Raw genomic sequence first — 18,504 nt, 5'->3', positions numbered from 1 at the left:
CATTTCAATATGATGAAATACGTAGCCGACCGAAAAACTGACCTTCAAAAAATAAAAATTAGGACTTGTTCCAATTTTTTTAGTTGATTTTTGAGAACACTCCACGAAAATCCAACAATTTTGATGAAAGGGTATTGGACAGATGTGGCCAATAACTGATCATATCCCATCATTGTGAATACAAAATTTTAATTTTTCTACGTCAAATATACAATCGATTGACGAACGAATGTGTCTTGATTTCCGTCACCATTAGTCAATGAACAATTGGTAATTTGCCGAAAAGATACGCTTTTCTTAACTTGGGACCCTAGGATTTTCAGAGTAAGGTACTATTAACTATACCATACTCTGACATTGTTAGGTAAAGAATAGGATAATAATTTCTCGAAAAAGGAATTGTTTAATGGTAAAATTATATCAAAATGCCTATTAGGTTATTTGACGTCACATTAGTTTTTTTAGCAATGTTGATGCAAAACTTCAGGGCTAAAAAATTATCACTTTTAAGTAACGCCACTTCGGCGCTCTGCCACACCTAAAAGTCACAATTATTGACTTTTTCGACCCATTTCACATACGCTACGAGAACCTCTTGTTTGCTTCATTGGCTGCAAGCATACGAAATTAATACAAGTAATTACTTCTTACTGTCTACCTTGGCGAAATATGCACCTTATAAATTATATTACCTTGCAATGTTTTCCCTAAATTATCCCCATCGTAGATAAATATTAGTAAAGTGGGAGCAATGCCACTACTGCTATTTGATTTCTAAAATTAGGTGAGCTTCAGTAATTGATGGGTAAAGCTACTGAGTATGGGCCATCCCAATTTGCCCTGAATTCAGGCACGTCACGCTCTTTTGTCCTCTGACGCGCCAGTGAATTTTGAATAATCATTGATTGCAATGGATGTTCTTCTAAGGTTGATAATAACATAACAGTGATCAATTTGCCGTGAAACTGCACATGCATGTAGGGACGACCGTTACGATAGAGTGCAACGACGCCTACGGCCAATAATTCGGACGGTGAGGAAAGGGGGATTGGGGGAAATCACCGCATGCACATCGTAGCACAGCACACGCACAAGGATCCGCATTGAAATTGAGCTTTCTACGGAAAGGGGCGTGTGAGCCTAGTGAGTAGTGCCTTCTGCTACAGACTGGAGGGTCCAAGTTAGATTCCCGTTGGCTTTGGACAACCTCGGCCAGAATTTTTCGGGTACTAAATTTTCCTGGGAAACCTAAACCCGAACAGGAAAAGGAACCGTCCTCTTATCCTGGTGTGTGGTTATAATAAATTGCATCGTTATTGTGTACCTAATTTACATGGTGCAAAAAATGAACTTTTTTCGTATTGTCTCTTCTTCGTCATCACTGCCATCATTTCTTTCACCGATTATCAGTCACTTCTTGGAATTTTGTCAGCAAAGTCGCTTCGGGGATAACTGATTAAACATCATAAACTTGAAAGTAGCATTTATGAGAAATGGAGACTTGTGCGTCTAAAATATATTTTGCAGAAATTTCACTTGAACAGACTAACAAATCAATTGTTATTCGCACTTCAAGTCGTGCAATCATGGAATAAAAGTTGAAGGGGTGCGACTTAAATAAATAAACATGGTTAGGGAATATTAACATAGTTAAGTTATATTTCATACTTTCTTGGTTCTATGCTCAGGTTTTCAAGATGACCACTTTCATTTCAGAAGGGCCTTCCTCTAACTTATCACTCAAACGACCACATGAAAATTTATTTTCAATTCCATTTTCGTAATCACTTCTTGGTAATAAAATGAGCCCCAGTGAAATTAGTGCGCTCTTTCAAGGCCAAATCCTGTTTAGCAGACTATATTTCCCATTGTTACAATGCTATTGTGGAATAGGATCCCTTGATGGCCGGGGGACAGCTTACAACGGGGCGAAATTTTCTCTCCCTCTTTTTCTCTATCTTTACAACTCCTGATTCCTCATAAGAGGCATTTTTCAGCAGCAGTGTGAGACAATGAGCCAGTAGCAAAAATCCAATAGCCGTACAGCAGTTCACCAACTGCATAAATACATCCAATAAACAAAAAGCGTGTTTGTCACTTTGCATAACTGAAACATTAAAATATGCATGTACAGTAAGACAGCTAAGTTTGATTCACATTTGGGAAGGTATTAAGCACAAAATCGCTTAAGTGTAACATTTAATATCTTTTTTTGGTTAAAGAAATTAACGTATTTCTTAATGTTCAAAAAGGAAATATATAAAATAACAGTAATCAACCCGAGAATTGGTTTAATAGATGAGGGTAGAATTCACCTCGTACGAAGCCAAACGTCGTGTGTGTGTGCCGTCAGGTATCAGGGTAGGTGGGCTAGTTCCTTTCTCAATGCAGCCTGAAGGTTACTGGGAAGACTAAAAAAACGCACAGCTGAGGTGAGGCTGAGAGTGCTCAAATGCATCACCAGGAATCAAAGACAGACCCTATGGTCAATAGCCCAGCGCACTAATCACCAGACTTCCACGCCCCCAATGAAATGTGCATTTTACAGAAAATATCCTGTGGCGTGAAAGCATTTTAAAGTAAAATTTTGATAAAATAACCAGAAAATAAATCCTCGACCCCAATACCGGTGAAATGTAATGAAATAATTGACTTTGTAATTCCACACACGTCATTTAAAAAACACGACCCAGGTTTCGACGTTGAACGTCATCATCAGACCTGATGATGACGTTCAACGTCGAAACCTGGGTCGTATTTTTAAATAAAGTGTGTGGAATTACAAAGTCGATTATTTCATTACATTTCAATATGCTATGCAAATTCCATAAAGTTACGCCTGAGACAACAAACCCAATACTGGTGTTTTTAATAGTAATATTGGCATTTATTTGGTCATTTATTTCGGCTAATCATATTAAAGAATTTGCCTAACTACAGTGCACACTATACAAAAATTAGCTTTCGATATTTATTTCGAACACGGCGATTTAAAAAAGATCAATTCGTGACAACCTGATAATTATTTACATAATCTCGAGGGCGTCTTACATATATTTAAATTCTTAAATATAAAATGGTTGAAAAAGGTTTACAAGTTCGGAAGCAGGAATATCTTGCTACCCATGGTGGTGTAAAGTTATTTCTATAGGCCAAAAACCCCTCGCGAAGACGGCATTCCTTCGATTCCGCCCGATCCCTGAGGTCGGTCAGCAGAATAGAGAAGACCCGCTAGCCGCCGTTTTTTAATACTGTGGGATGCGTTTCGCAAAGCTACAATTGTTCTCTTACATTACAAAATAGCTTCCCTTCTATTATATTTCCAAATGGGCTAAAATATCCATACCATTTCCCTCCATTTAAAATATCCACTGGTTACCCACAGATATTGTTCACTTTCTTGTCACTTGGTCACTTTTATCGTAAAAAATTATAATCAAGGTTAACAAAAACATGTCATATTCAAAGCCTCGAATTCAATGCCAATTTCACAGTAAGTAAAAAGAACATTAGTCCAGTGAAAAAGTACGAACTATTTAAATATGAATAAATGAAAGCTTAAATTAGGCTAATAAGACATTTCGTAGTTTCGAGGAGATTAGACCGAATTTCACAAATTTCTCGGATATCACCGCACCTTCAATTTGATTATAGATATATCTGGATGCGGTTGGCTTTCGTTAGGTAAACATAATGAATTGCTTTAATTTGTTTCATAACAGTAGATTTTCAAGGTTGCCAACCCGCAGTCCATGCTTTTACGCCGTTAAATCGTCGTTTTGGTATACATCTGTGTTTTATGCGTAATATCGTCCCACATTTGTAAAATGCCATCCAAAAATTACCTTTGACACTTTTTCAATAGATGTAGTTTTACCATGACTTGAGATTATTTATAGCTTCATCTAAAATGCATGATATTGATTACATAGGTGGGGTGCCTATTTACCTTACTTTTCGTGGGAAAATATATTACGTAAATGATAATCTAATCAATTTACAAATCTTTAAGTACATATTGTACGTAATTTAAATGACTTCCTGAGTGATTGAAATCAAATTAATATGTGACCCAACGTCCAACAAAAATTGTCAGAAATCATTTACCTTCGCAATAAATACAGCATAACGTAGACAGTTTTATGGACAGTAAAAATAAGGATTGGTTAGCAGTAGAAATCGAACGCTATTACAGAAAGATTAGGGCCATGATATGATAACTCAATTTTTTCATTCGCAAGAACCATTACCATGACAACGATGACGTCACTCATTACCGTATTCGCAACAAAGTTTGTGTGTTGCCGGGTAATCAAAATGGAGAATATGGAGTTATTTCTACATAATAGTAGAGAGAGATCCATTTCACCAAATATTTCTACTCCAAAGGACGATAAGAGAATCCAATATATAAAATGGCAAAGTGTATCAAATACTTCTTTACAACTAAAATATTTCTTTCTCGAATACGCTCGTACTTCTCCATTGCAAGATATGTCTGGCCTACGTCCATGAAAAATTATAAGAAATCATTCACTTTCGCAGGTTATGTCGGGAGATAAGTACTGATAAATTCTACGAGTAAAGCTGTAGGAAGAGATCAATCATATAGTGATATATGTTTTTCTTCATACACTACCCTCAAATTATCTATTTAAACTATATATATATATATATATATATATATATATATATATATATATATATATATATATATACATACATACATACATATACATATATCCAACCGTACATCACTTCTAATAAATAGCAAGTAATAAGAGTTCCCTGCAGAATTGAGTCCATAATCACCACAGCTCTATTTTAAATTAAGGGAAATGCATGTTAATTGCGCCAATTCGTTCCTACTTTAATGATCCCAAATCCTACCCTAAAATAACATAGAAATATTATCATATACTTACTCTAAATCGTCCACATTGTAGGAACAAAATATTCTTTTCTTTTCTGCTAAGGTGATGCGGCGCGGTTTAACTGGAGATTATGAACGTTTTTAAACAATTGTTATGAAAAAAAGGAACGACGAAATGAAGAGAGCGAAATTTAATCGGCACTAAAATGTTTGATGTTTGTATATTAATTAAAGTGTCTTAAAGTTCTCAAAAAAAAGCATATTTTCCTCGTGATTTTCTAACTGGCTATTCTCATAGCGATGAGTGTCGCATTGCCGATATGGAGACGGAGAATCAGGTGATGAAAGGAGAAAAAATAATAAATGCGTATAAATGAAACGATACCTTCCGTGGAAAACTTGTATTGAACATTAAATTTATATATTTCTCGTTTGGTAAGGTACCTCTGGTGAATAGCACATCAGCAATTTCAACAAAACGGTTTTTTTTCAATTTAATCCGGCAGATTCTTTTTTTCTTTATGTGGGGAATAAAAGTATATTTATTTAATTAAATACAGTAATAAGTAAGTTGCCTAACAAACATCTTCATTTTCAGCCATTTATCGTCTGCTTCAATGGTCGCAGGTAAAATATTCTACTTTATACCATATGGTGACCTCTAATTATCCAAATTATTATTTCAATTGTGGTATAAAATAGCTAACATTCTCTCCCTTTTGTAATTACCCTGTACTACCTCGGAAAAATCAGAAAAAACCTAACATTTCCATGAGCTTATAATATATCCATAGCCAGTGTACCCTTTCTCTCATTAGTCATTCTCTGCTCAATAAATGGCCTTAATATTCAACAAAAAATTTTCCCTGATAATATATGCTGTCAGAGTATTTTTTTATAGTTTATGGTAGTTATTATTAAGTTCATTGAAGTAGAATCTGCAATCAATGAGATAAATGATGATAGTAAAGAAGTTGTATTTAATAAATCACTCATTGTATGATTAAATTAAAACTGAATTAATAAGGTATTATCATATACTGTTAAATTATTAGAAAAAGCCTCAGATTGCCCTTCTTAATGCAACAAATAGGTAAAATTTTTCCACGAATATAAAGGAGCATCATTTCAGGCAGAACTGTCTATGATATCGAATAAAACTTCAATACCTTTAGCACCATCACCTGGTGTTGCTCAAGGATTTAGAACAAATGAAATTTGTGCTTGCCATTTTGTCCTTTCAATTGCTATGATATTCAACAGATTCATTTTTTTTCTCAAGGACTTTTTCCTCAAGGCAAGAGCCATTCCCCACTAAAAATATTCAAATCAGTCAATGAAAGGAAATCATCATTTTGCTTAGGAGAAAAACTTGACATCTTTGTGCAGCAATGTTTTGAAGAACTTCCATTTGATCAATGGGTCACCATTCTGCAGCCTAGCTTCCACATATTGTGAGTCTAGGTCATTGGGTTTCCCATTTAACTCTGTATATGATGAGATGGTTGTGACTTGCTTTTATATTTTAAGAACAATCTCAACATTCTGAACATACAAAATTTTTTTGTTCTCTTAAATATGCTGAATGATTTTTTATTACGATTGGAGAAACCAGGTTCAAATGCTTCATGGAGTTACAATCCAAACTGTCTTTAGGACAGTCTCATCATCTTTCCTCCCTTTATAATCTTGTGATACTATTTTCATGTGCTTCTGTAAGTTTGCGATTCAATGAGTACAACTGGAGCACTGAGATGTGTGTAAGGCACCTACCAGGCCATATAATATCAGAAGGAAAAGAAAAGAATTGCCACTCGGCTCGCATAATCAATAAATTAAATTAGATATGATAACTGAACACTTAAAAAAAAGATGAATGAATGTCTCACAAGTCTGATAAGATTTTAATATAGATCCTTTTGGAAATAATAGGTATGGCAAGCATAACAAATTTCCAAAGTACCTACCATCCATTAAGTTTCACGAAAGGGATAATTTTATTTTGGTAATATTTTAGTGTGACCAGTCACTTTTCTCAGCAATTTTCCATTTTAGGCAAAGAAGATCTTCCCAAAGACCAAATGAGAACATATGATGCTGACATCATGGAGCTGCACACCTTTTCTTCATATTTGCTATGCTCTGATAATGCATGTCAAAAGTGTTATCCATGATCTATAAAACTTCTAGCCCAAATAAATTTACAGGTTTTTTTGGTGGATTTTCCAAGAAGATATATGTATATATTCTTAGGGTTATTTGCAGACCAATTAAAATTACATCCAGTGGCATTAATCAGCAAGACTGAATATTCAATCATTCAGTTTTTCTTACGTTACATTCAAAGGTATTAAAATGTATACTATTACTAGATTTTCACCTTCACTGACTTACTTATTTTACATACACACTCTGCTGTAACAATTAGGAATCAGTTGTTTAGTTCAATAGCTCATACTATGTACCCGCTATCACTATTTCATGTAAGAGAATAACAAGTTACAACTTTTGTAATGAGAATGGAAGAAAACATTTTTGGCAAAAACTCATTATTCTATGCCCATTCTTGAAAAAGAAAACTATGGAATAGAAGGTCCATTTTAATGTGGGGAAAAATTATATACATTGAAATTATAAACTTTAAACATTTGTGACCTTATGCGAGGACCTAATTTCAGAAAATCAAGATACAGAGACAAACTGGAGAGAATAACAGAAAGCGAAACACATTTATTTAAAATATTGGTTTAAGTATCACTAGAAACATAAAGATAACATACAAGATTACACTTAAGTAAAAATCATATGAGTTCAATGCTAGCATAGAGGAAATAATTTTAGCCCTATATAACAAAACGTTAAGTGAAGTTGGCTACCATAGATACTAGAAAGAAGACCCCCTTTCACACACACAATGCATGACTGCAACAATGAAAAATTTCAATTTTAGCAATAATAATTATAAATTTTATTTGCCCAGTAGATCATTATACATAAAAATATGTAAGATATAAGGTACATCAAAAAGAGAAATGATGCAAATATTAAATTAATACAGAGTAAAAGTCCTAAAATATAAATAAAGAACATTTATACTCAAATAATTCCCTTGATACAATTAATGAACTTATCACCTATGAACACATCAACAGAATAATTCATTTTTTGATTTATATACTTTTCAATTTGGCATTAAATAAATATATAGTCTTACAGTTTAGAAATTAAGCGGGAAGTTTATTTTACAACTGTAAGCCCATGTCACAAGGTCTTTGTATCATTTTATCTGTCCTGACTGATATACACTGTAAGTAATTGAGCTATCTGGAAGGAAAATTATATGGAATGTTAATTATTATTAATTATCTCCATGACTGTTACAACTACTAAACCATTCAGCCTCCAGGAATATTATTTCTGTTCATACAATATTTGTGTGCTCCCTGAGATAGGCATGAAAGGACAACTAAAATATTCACTGAGGTACATTAATTTAATTACTTATATTATCCTTTGACAGTACATATTTGTAAACATTAAGTTTGCATCAAAAAAATTTTATTCTTTCAATAAGTTTCTGGTTTCAGCTTTTCGCTAAAATAATTATCAAATTGAAAATATTCTGAAGCAAATAATTTAATCGTACGATTTACAATTTTGATGTAAATGATTGACTTTCATGTCTTCAATAATATAAGCTTCTTAATGGGCCACCAAACAATATACATTGTTGAAAAACATTTACTGATAGCAAAGCCTTGGGGATTCAAAATTTCAAAAACAATATTTATGTAGGGTAATTTTGAACCCAGTAAGATGGATAAGGATTAACATGGAGCTTAAGTGGAAATTGGGGTAAATATTGGATGGAAACTCATCTATACCTTATTTTTACACAGTAATTTGGTAATTTTCAAATGGGACCCAACTTATTTCTACCTAAATCAAAAAATTTCTAAGTGGAATAAACATAGTTTCCACATTGAATCCACCTTATTAGCAATTGTTTTTCAGAGACAACTGTCTATGGAAAACTATTTCCATTTTGAGTACCAGATTCAGAAAAAAATGCCATTTCTGCTCATAAAAGGCAGTGCCTCACTCAGAGAAAAGAATCTCCACTTCCATTTGACTTTATTTCTACCTAATAATAGAGGGAAATCAAAGGAATGTGTTTCTGCTACTAACTCCCAACAAGCTCTGGTGGATTTCACTAGGAATCTATGTGAATTCAACAAACTCGTTCTCACTGGGATGGTTCAACCTTTCCGGCAAAATCCAGCCAGTGAATTTATCTCTATTGATTCTCAAAATTTTAGACAGATAATAGAATGATTATAGATAAATTAACAGACTGGCAAAAAAAGACTGCTATTATGAGAACAAAATTAGCTGAAAATTGAATTGGTAACAAATGAGCAAAAGATAAGAAGCTTAAAAAACATTATAACAGGATTCTACTACAATTAAGCCCAATATTAAATCTCACCTGAATACAGCATATGAGACTATGAACCTATATTTTTTAATGAAAAAAAATGAAAGAAAATCCTATATTATATGCATCAATTAATTAAATAGGCAACTTATTTTTTGTGAACATCATTAATATTAGAGAAGAGTGAGACACGGAGTGTAATACATTACTCATTTTATCACAGCATGCCAAAGGCACTAACTGCACTTTCATCTCATTTTAAATTCAATACACTCTTAGAATTTTTACAAGGAGTTCAATAATTAAACATTTATTGCATGTTAGTTTCACAGCATCATTACATAGCACTTGTCCACATTCCTGAAAAAATATGATATGTATTCAAAGCAATAAATACCACTCTCAACTGACACATAGAAATTTTAACTTTGTTTTTTGCTTCTTTCAAATTAAATGGAATTTTACAAAGTTAAAGCTTCTACAGAGTACTTAATTTTGTCGTATAGCTTATTGAGTGTAATGGCACCTTGAGATGAATGGCTTAGCACACATTTCCTACAAAGTTATTTATAAATGGAGAACACATGAGTCATTATGTGCCAATAAATAATCCCAATGGAGACATATCAGATTGAATTCCAAAATATTTAATAAAATTCTCCTTTATGATCAAATTTAGAATTTTTCCCAAATTGGATATATATATATATATATATATATATATATATATATATATATATATATATATATATATATATATATATATATATATATATATATATATATATATATGCATTGTGAAAAAACCTATCAATTTCTTTAAAATCATCAATTTAAGCACATCATTAATAATTTTCAATGTTGTTAGTGCCTCCCAATTATTTTGAAATTATCAATACAAAGGGATATAGCTATATTCTTTTACAAAAAGATGGCAAATAACATTTCAAATACTAAAAGACCTCCCTTCCATTCCATTGTTAAATTTAAATAATTGAGTGATGTTGCAATGGAACCAGTTCAGCAGAAAGAAACAAGAACACTGTTTAGCAAAGCTTTTAAGGTGAAAAGGTATAAAATGGACAGAGAAATAAATAATTTCAAATAACTCTCATAAACCACTCCATCTTCTGCAATATTTCTGATTAAAAATCATACTAAAAGAATCATTAGACCTGTACTATAATTTTCTCTCTAATTTTTCATAAGTGATTGTACATATGATATAGATATGCCACTAGAAAATCTTTGATTCATCTGCAAAAACAATGATTCCACATCATTGCCAGTTTTCAGTGTGACTATATATGACAGGAAAAGGAAATAGATAAACATGTATTCATCTCATTTCTTTTGATTTAATTTGGTTGGTAAAAAGCCAATAACCAATAAACACTGCTATGGAGAAAGGCTTATCAATAATATGTTTTTCATCGCAATACTCTGTTCTGCTATAAAAGAAAAACATAATACTAACAAAAATTCATCACCAATAAGATTTATAACAAAAATAGACATTTCAAAATGAAATAAAACACTCCTACAGCAAGTCACAACAAAGATGAAATAACTATAGAAAAATGTATAGTCGACATATCTAGTAAAAATAGCATTTCAATTAAACTACGAATTGCATTTTATTAAAAGATAAATTCTCTTGAAGGCCACAATTTACTTCAAATTTCAATCCAAATAACTTCAACAAATAGTTTTCATACAAGTTTGTCAGTATTTATAAACTATAAATGGTTATTCCAACTTAAATCAACACAGTGAATAATAAAATGGTTGATTTATAAAAAAATATATGATGAATTAATCTTATGCTTAACTAGACCAATTTCTTCAAAACACACAATAGCATCCAAAAATAGTTTAAAAGAATCCCTAGCTTAAATATGTATTAAAACTGGTGACCCCAAATGTCAGACCTAAGACATTATTTTAATGCAGTTATTCTAACAACTGTATGTCTTCTCCAGGGTGCAACTTGGTCCTCCTGAGGGCCAATGGCTTTCTATTGCAAATTATATTTGGAGCTTTCCCTCCGTGGCCAAGATGAAGTGGTATGGTTTTAAAAGATTTAGTTGGCATTCAGTAAGTTTCTTAGGACTTTCTTAGACACAGTATTCCATTATGAAACAGTCATTAGTCGATAGTTTTAGATGTCTTAGCTGTATCATAAGAAGTCTCATAGATTCTTTATACTATCTGCCTCAGGTATGATATTTTAGATGTTTTTAATTTTTGAGACTGAACATTATTTAAGCTGAATAGTTTAGTATGTACATGTTACCTGCCAGTATGTGCAATTATAAGTATCGCAAAAACATTCAATCATTGATCAGGCCATTAGTTTATTTCAGAGATACATGCATATGTGTAAAAAAGATGTAAATATATGTATGCATGTACATTGAAAACATTTTTTCTGCAGTAAAGTAAAAGTTAGTGATGACTTGGATTTAAAAAGTTATTACATAAGATGATTTTTATGGTATAGTTACAATTCAAATATTATTAAAAATGTGACATGTTAAAAAAACAACATTTTTATGACCTCAATAATCCTTAATCAATCATTGACTGGGAAGAAATTTGTTTGCATGGTAAAAATATTTGAATATTCATACCAAACATTAGCAATAATGTGATATGATTTTCTTTTAGCAAGTTATTGTGGTGACTGGAATAGAGAAGCTTACATTAGTGTTCTGAGTATTAATGTGAATTATATTGCAGCCTTCAATGTTCAATTTTGCTTGGCCCAGTAGGATGTGTGATAATATTGACCCATTGTTTCCAGCCCATAACTACACCATGCCCCTCAAATATGCCTGAAATTACACAGCCCCAACCAATTCTCAAAATCCCACCAAATCCTTCTCCCCATGCCCATATCTTGCCTCTCACTCACCCAAACACAAACCCTTGCAACTTGTTTTATTGTCTCAAGGGCCCACAAAATTAAGTCTCGCCCATTTCTTCTACTTCTTTCTCTCTCTCTCCCCTTCTCTTCTTCTCCTTCTCCTTCCAGCTCCACTCCTACCTCCAGATAACAACAACGAGTGAGCTAGTCCACAGGTCAGTCAACTCCAAGGACAGAGAGAAAGAGAAAGAGAGAGACATATTTATCAGTAGCTTGGAATAGAGGTGCACGGAGTTATGCATTTAGTTCTTTGCAAGGCCCTGCTGAGTCACTTGCAGTTTCCCCCAACCCCAACTGTGCTATGCAACCTCCTCTTTATAACTGCTCAAACCTTTGGCCATGCATACTGTTTAATCTGCTTCCCTCATCTGCACCCCTCAAGCATCAAGGGCTGGTTCTAAATCTTGTACACACCAATTGTAAACGCCTATGCCAACTGGGATGAATACCCTTGAGAACCATTCCTTCCCAATTGTCTCATAGGAAACACTGTGGTGTAGCACTGTAAAAAAATTACAGATGCATCATTCCTGCTAAGTCCTTGTTCTGAGCTAGAAATTTATATCAGCAGTTCACATCTTACATTAATTTGAATAGTCAGCAATCCTTTAAGATAAAAATGAATTAAGAGCACACTTCATAAATCTGAGAAAAAAATTATAGCATGATTAGATAAATACAGAGATTCAAAATGTCTTTTTAAAAATATCTTTCCATGAGCAAGTTTGGAACAGAATGTACACATGTCATGACTTGTAAGAGGCAACACTATTATGAGGCATAATACTGTCATCCCATCTTAATTCAATAGCTGAATATTCAAAGCCTAACTTTTCTTAATGATTTTTGACAACAAAGTATAAGTTAATGAAATATGTCATTCAATTTGCTTATATCACAATTACACAGAGCTAAGAATTGTAACTTAACATTACTCAATTAAATCATTTAGGACAGTGCGTGGAAATACAACTTTTAGGGCTTCAAATGTCCTCCTACCAAATAAGGAATAACTCAAAAGCCAATTTCAGTGCATTAACATGAGTCATTCAGATGGGACCAGCCCTGCCCCATGAGCCCCAAAACCAGTCCCATTAACAACATCCATACCCCTGGCCAAGAGCATCTTTCCAAAGGAGAGCCAGACAAGTGCACAATGGTTGGTGGAGTGCCAAGATGCATGCACCAGCAATACCTCTGATGATGCAGAATCTTTTTTTGTTCAATAACATCCCAGCCTCTTTAGATGCATGTGCTCGTCTTCTGGGCCGGGAAACAAAAAGACTAAGGAAGCACACAACTGAGAATGAATGAAATTTGAAGAAATGTTTTTATTTTATGCAGCATTGAAATAGAGCTCTCTTTTTTTTAGAAAATTCTTATGCCCTTTTTGTCTTGTGGTAGATATTTTATTATTACAACCTCCATTTCGCCAAAGGCAGATTTACAACGAAGCAAGCATGAAGGATATGTAATATATAGTGACTTGAACTATTTTTAAATTACAATATGCAACTGCTTCCTCTTTTGCTCATTTGAAAATTTCCTGCTGCTGCTATTGTTGGTCTCGGTCAACATCTTTCATCATATTATTCATCCGTTTTTCTGTCTTCACCCGATTACCATTTTTAATATTTCCTTGCAAATCATTTAAGAATAATCATATCTTAATGCCTTCATTTTCCTATAAAATATGTCACTTTTTAAATCACATTGTAATTGCATGCCAGTAACACTGATTTGTATCTTCATTGGGCTAATTACCATGAGTATCTCCTACACATTAGAAAAGAATTCAACCAAATTAGTAATAAGTTCTAATGGTTCAGTGGCACACCAAGTGCCAAGTACAAGACTGGACTCTACCAAATAATTACTCTGTGAAGTTAATACTTAAATATTTTTCCTGAAAAAGTTACAGTTAATCATCCAGTTGAAAAATATCTATTAGTTGAAATAACAATTCCATTTGAATGTGCAATCTTTCATCATATTTTATAATTTCAAAATTAAATATGAAATTAATCAGTCAATATATTAATAAGATCAAAAAACCATATGTGAAAGAGTTTCTATTGTGTAGACATGAAATTCATGGTAATATATACCACTCTAATTATGGAGCAATAAAAAATAAAAACTGCTTCAAATTTAGCATACTTCCACCATTCAAAAGTTGTCATTTACATTACTTAATAGAACCAACAATAAAACCCAAAGACTTGTTAAATCCACTTACTTATTCTTGATTATTCAAAAATGATTAGCAGCCATGAGATTGCAAAAAATATTATTAATAATGTCATTAATAAATTTTCACCACCAAAAGCATCTGGTTCAAACAATATTACCACATGCACAGACACATCATTAGCACATATCATTAGCATCATGATGTAGGTATGAATTTTCTTACATTTTCTTGTATGTACATATGTTATATTTCTTACATGCTGGTGTAAAAGAGCTCCTATAATCCCTTGGAATAAACCAAATTTTACGTTGATATAGTTATGCTATTTATGATATAAGAAATAGTGCTGTACACACAAACCATTATAAGACATTTTTTTAAAAGCAAACAATCACAGACTTAATTTAATAACTTGACTAGTGGTAGGTGTCATATTGGCCAAAAATTCATTGATAAATTAAAATCAATAAAAATAATTTTATTGGATCTCTATTTTGACAATTTAACCACAGCCTTAAACTGTAAGATCAGTGGAGGATAGAATTTACTCATAAACAAACCCATTACAGGATCAAAAGTTATGTAAATAGAAAATAATGAAGGTAATGAAATGTGGCAACATTTGTGAATACAAGGACAGATTTTCTGAATTTATATTTTGCCTTAATATGATTTCAAATACACAGTATTTTTCACTGAAATTAAAGCTGAATTTTAAAATGCATGACCAAAATTTTTATTGTACATAATATATTTATAGGTTGGCAAGACAAAAGACATGGAATTATGCCCAAGGTTAGGTATTTCATTCTTTTCATTTAAGGATTTTTTTTCACTCTTTCATTTATAGAGAAAGCTTTCCCTATCCATTTTCAGGGATAATTCCCTGAAAATGAATAGGGAAAGCTTCCTTCCCTAATAATTCTTTCATTACTATTATCAGTCCATAAAGGAGTGAAAAATAGCCTTATGATAACCCATATTACTGAAAATTTAGTTTAGCAACAAAATTTCTACTTTTCAATCCATTTATTTTCCTAACCATAATGAAAAGAATGCTTTTGTTTTATACAACTGTATTTGGTTGAGGCACCATGCATTTCACTGCACAGTGGCATCCTCAGGTACAAAGTGAAGGGGCACGATCCCCTGATTCTCCTCCTACATCTATAAGAACTGCATAGACATGAAAGTGGTTGAGTTCAAAAGTCTCAAAGTCATATTCCTTCCTTTTGTCTCACACATCTACCTCCTTAACCTTCCCAAAGAAAGTTAGACCCTCAGCCTTCATTCCCTGACTATTATAAATCTCTGCTTGCTTGTTTACTTTGCACGTGACAATGCTAAAGTGCAGTGAAAAGCTAAGTGTTGTTACCAAATGACTCTGAGGAAAACTAAAAATTTCTTTTTCAATATGAAATTCAAGAACTACCACAGAGTAATGCCTGAGTATGTTTTATTTTTTATATTTAACAAATAAATGATTAATGTCCTCATGTTGCCCTTGGGAAGTTGGTGAAACATAATGGGTAAAAACATTACAGATTTTCATAATCTGCTCCAACAAGTGGCAATTATCTGTGATAAACACATGTAAGAAAATGAGATCCTGCTTTCAGAAATATTTCAGTTTAATTTTGATGTCCCTTAAAGAAATTTCATTTTAAAATGTAGTTACTCATGACAAATTATTCAAGTATTAAAGTCACAACAAGCACAGGTTAGGATCTGAAAAGAAGTTCCTGTAATATGCTCAAATTATTAAATAAATATGATTAAACAATAGCTGAAACTTGCTAATAACAAATTGAGCATTACTACCGAAGATTAACTTATATGTGATCATTTCCAACTCAATGGTAAATCAACAGCAAAATCTCGGGCCATTGTAGAAAAAGAAGTAGGGTACAGCACACAGCCAATTTTATTTACCAAATCTCACTTTTAGTACAGTAATAAATAATACAAGTAATAATAATACACTTTTCAGTAACAAAATGAATTATGGATGAACACCTTCATTTACTATTTATAGTGAATGCAATCTTTTAAAGTGCAACTAATCAAAATTTCACTACAACTACATGATTCTAACATGATTACTTTTACATAATTCCTTTGCAATGCCCACAATATTTTTGTTTGGTTTTCAACATGTTGCTCAACAATTTAAAGTATAGATGCAATGAAGTAAATAAGGGTGTACGCATATTTAACAATAGACACTAAATTCACTTCCATGAGCCATATCTTACAACATTAGGTTGATTACTTTTGCAATGTACATGCATACTAGTAGTAACAATCTTGAGCTAATGCTTTGTTGGTGGCAAGAAGCCTGTTGTAGTTCCCTAGTACTTGAATCATTTTCTGAATGTTATTTTCCCATTTCCTAACATGCTAATGATTTTGAGAAAGTGATTTTTCATGCTACTACAATGATATCCCTAGAAGTAAAAATAATATTAGTTTATAATAAGTTTGAATCATACTCATATATTAACAATAAATTACCGATGCCCACCAGACTGACACAAATAAAATGCTCAAAAATTAACACCTTCACGAAAATTTCCAATTCAAGGGAGGAATCAGTTGCACGTGTAGGTGAAGGAGGTAGCATCATAAGTCATCTCCCTTCCCATCCCCCTCAATCCATCCCTTTCATCACTCTTTCCCCAACACAAAACCTTTACCCTAATCCCCACCATCCTGTCACCTTTCCCATCTCACGTGATCCTTGCAGGTGCTGCTGGGGCCAATCCCGGAGGCGAGAGGGGCTTGAACCCAACGGCATCACTCACGGCCTCAGCCACAGCAGCTGGTGTGGCAGGCATGGCTGGGATGGCAGGGGCAGCAGTGGCTGCAGGGGCTGGAGGGGGCACTGGGGGCTTGATGGGTGGGGGCAGGGGGGCTAGTGGTGGAGGATCAACCACCATTCGCCCCACCCCTGCATCTGCAGCGGCCGCTGTTACGCCATCAACAACTATGGTCACAGCCACCCAGTTGGCATCTTCACCACCCATGGCTGTGACCCCACAGACACGGAGGCGGGAGAAGAAGCAAGAGCAGAAAGAGGAGGAGGAGGAAGAGGAGGATGAGGGGGACGATGATGATGATGGCACAAGGACACATCTGCTCAACCTAGCGAGGAAACAAAGACAGCAACAGCAGAAACAGCAGAAAGCTCAACAGAAGCAGACCCAGGAAACACAGACAATGGTGACGGGAAATGGGAGTTCTCCCATGGCTAGATCGCCACCAGGACTCCAGACTCCGGTAAGTAGTTGAGTTAGGAAAAGAGCAAACAATTTAATTGTCTTTAAAAAGCGATGTGAGGCATGTCAAATCTTTAAATTTTACATGCTAGTATTTATGATGATGGATGTCAAGTGTTTATGATTATGTGGTGAATATCATAGCAGGTTACGTAAGTGAAAATAAATTAATATGTTTAGTTCTAACTCTTAACAGACACATATACTCTCAGCATTAAAATTCATAATGTATTCTATGTACCATTGAGCTTGAAATTTGGGAGCAAAAACAAAAATTTTTCAAGTTACCATGCTGAATTTGCTATAAATATTTTTGAAGCATCTATGTCAGTAGTGTGAATGCCAACAAAATAGCGAATGCCTTCTCCATTCTGTGCCATGAATTTCAAACTTTACTTAATATATTAATCCACAGGTCCTTAATTCTCTAATCTCCAATGACTGAATTCATTGAAAAGCTACTGCTATACATAGCATACCCACACACCATACATAAAATTGTGTAAACTATCCTCTGCTTACTTCACACTGCTACACAAATATCACATCATCCTTACATATGCCATCGATTGGATTATTAGCTGCCCCAATCCAGGCCTACTTTACCTAGTCATCTTCCAACAATCACAAAGTATTATTATCAGTACTAAAAGAACTCAGGAAAGTGTGTGCTTGTGAATACACTGAATGAATTATTAAAGTATATATGTGCCTAACTAAACTTATGATTGCATAATGTATCGCAGCATTTTTAATAAAATGTAAAGGATAATCATATCGTTAAAAACTGAA

At 33.4% G+C, this 18,504-nt stretch overlaps 1 protein-coding gene across 1 annotated transcript in view; it reads left to right on the top strand.

Annotated features, from left to right (window-relative positions):
• The window catches only part of LOC139698305 (uncharacterized), a gene marked incomplete at its 5' end in the record, with an annotated part of 87,667 nt that overhangs the window by 48,304 nt on the left and 20,859 nt on the right, over window positions 1-18,504 (top strand). Inside the window, one exon of the mRNA XM_071597189.1 lies at window positions 17,181-17,713. Coding sequence (XP_071453290.1) covers window positions 17,181-17,713 — 533 coding nt within the window. The remainder of the gene's footprint in view (window positions 1-17,180; window positions 17,714-18,504) is intronic.

The sequence above is a fragment of the Hetaerina americana genome, unplaced genomic scaffold (assembly GCF_022747635.1).
Source record: "Hetaerina americana unplaced genomic scaffold, ioHetAmer1.1.p SCAF_81, whole genome shotgun sequence".
NCBI lineage: Eukaryota > Metazoa > Arthropoda > Insecta > Odonata > Calopterygidae > Hetaerina > Hetaerina americana.
The sequence above is the reverse complement of the archived record's forward strand: the minus strand, read 5'-3'. Positions and strand labels throughout refer to the sequence as shown.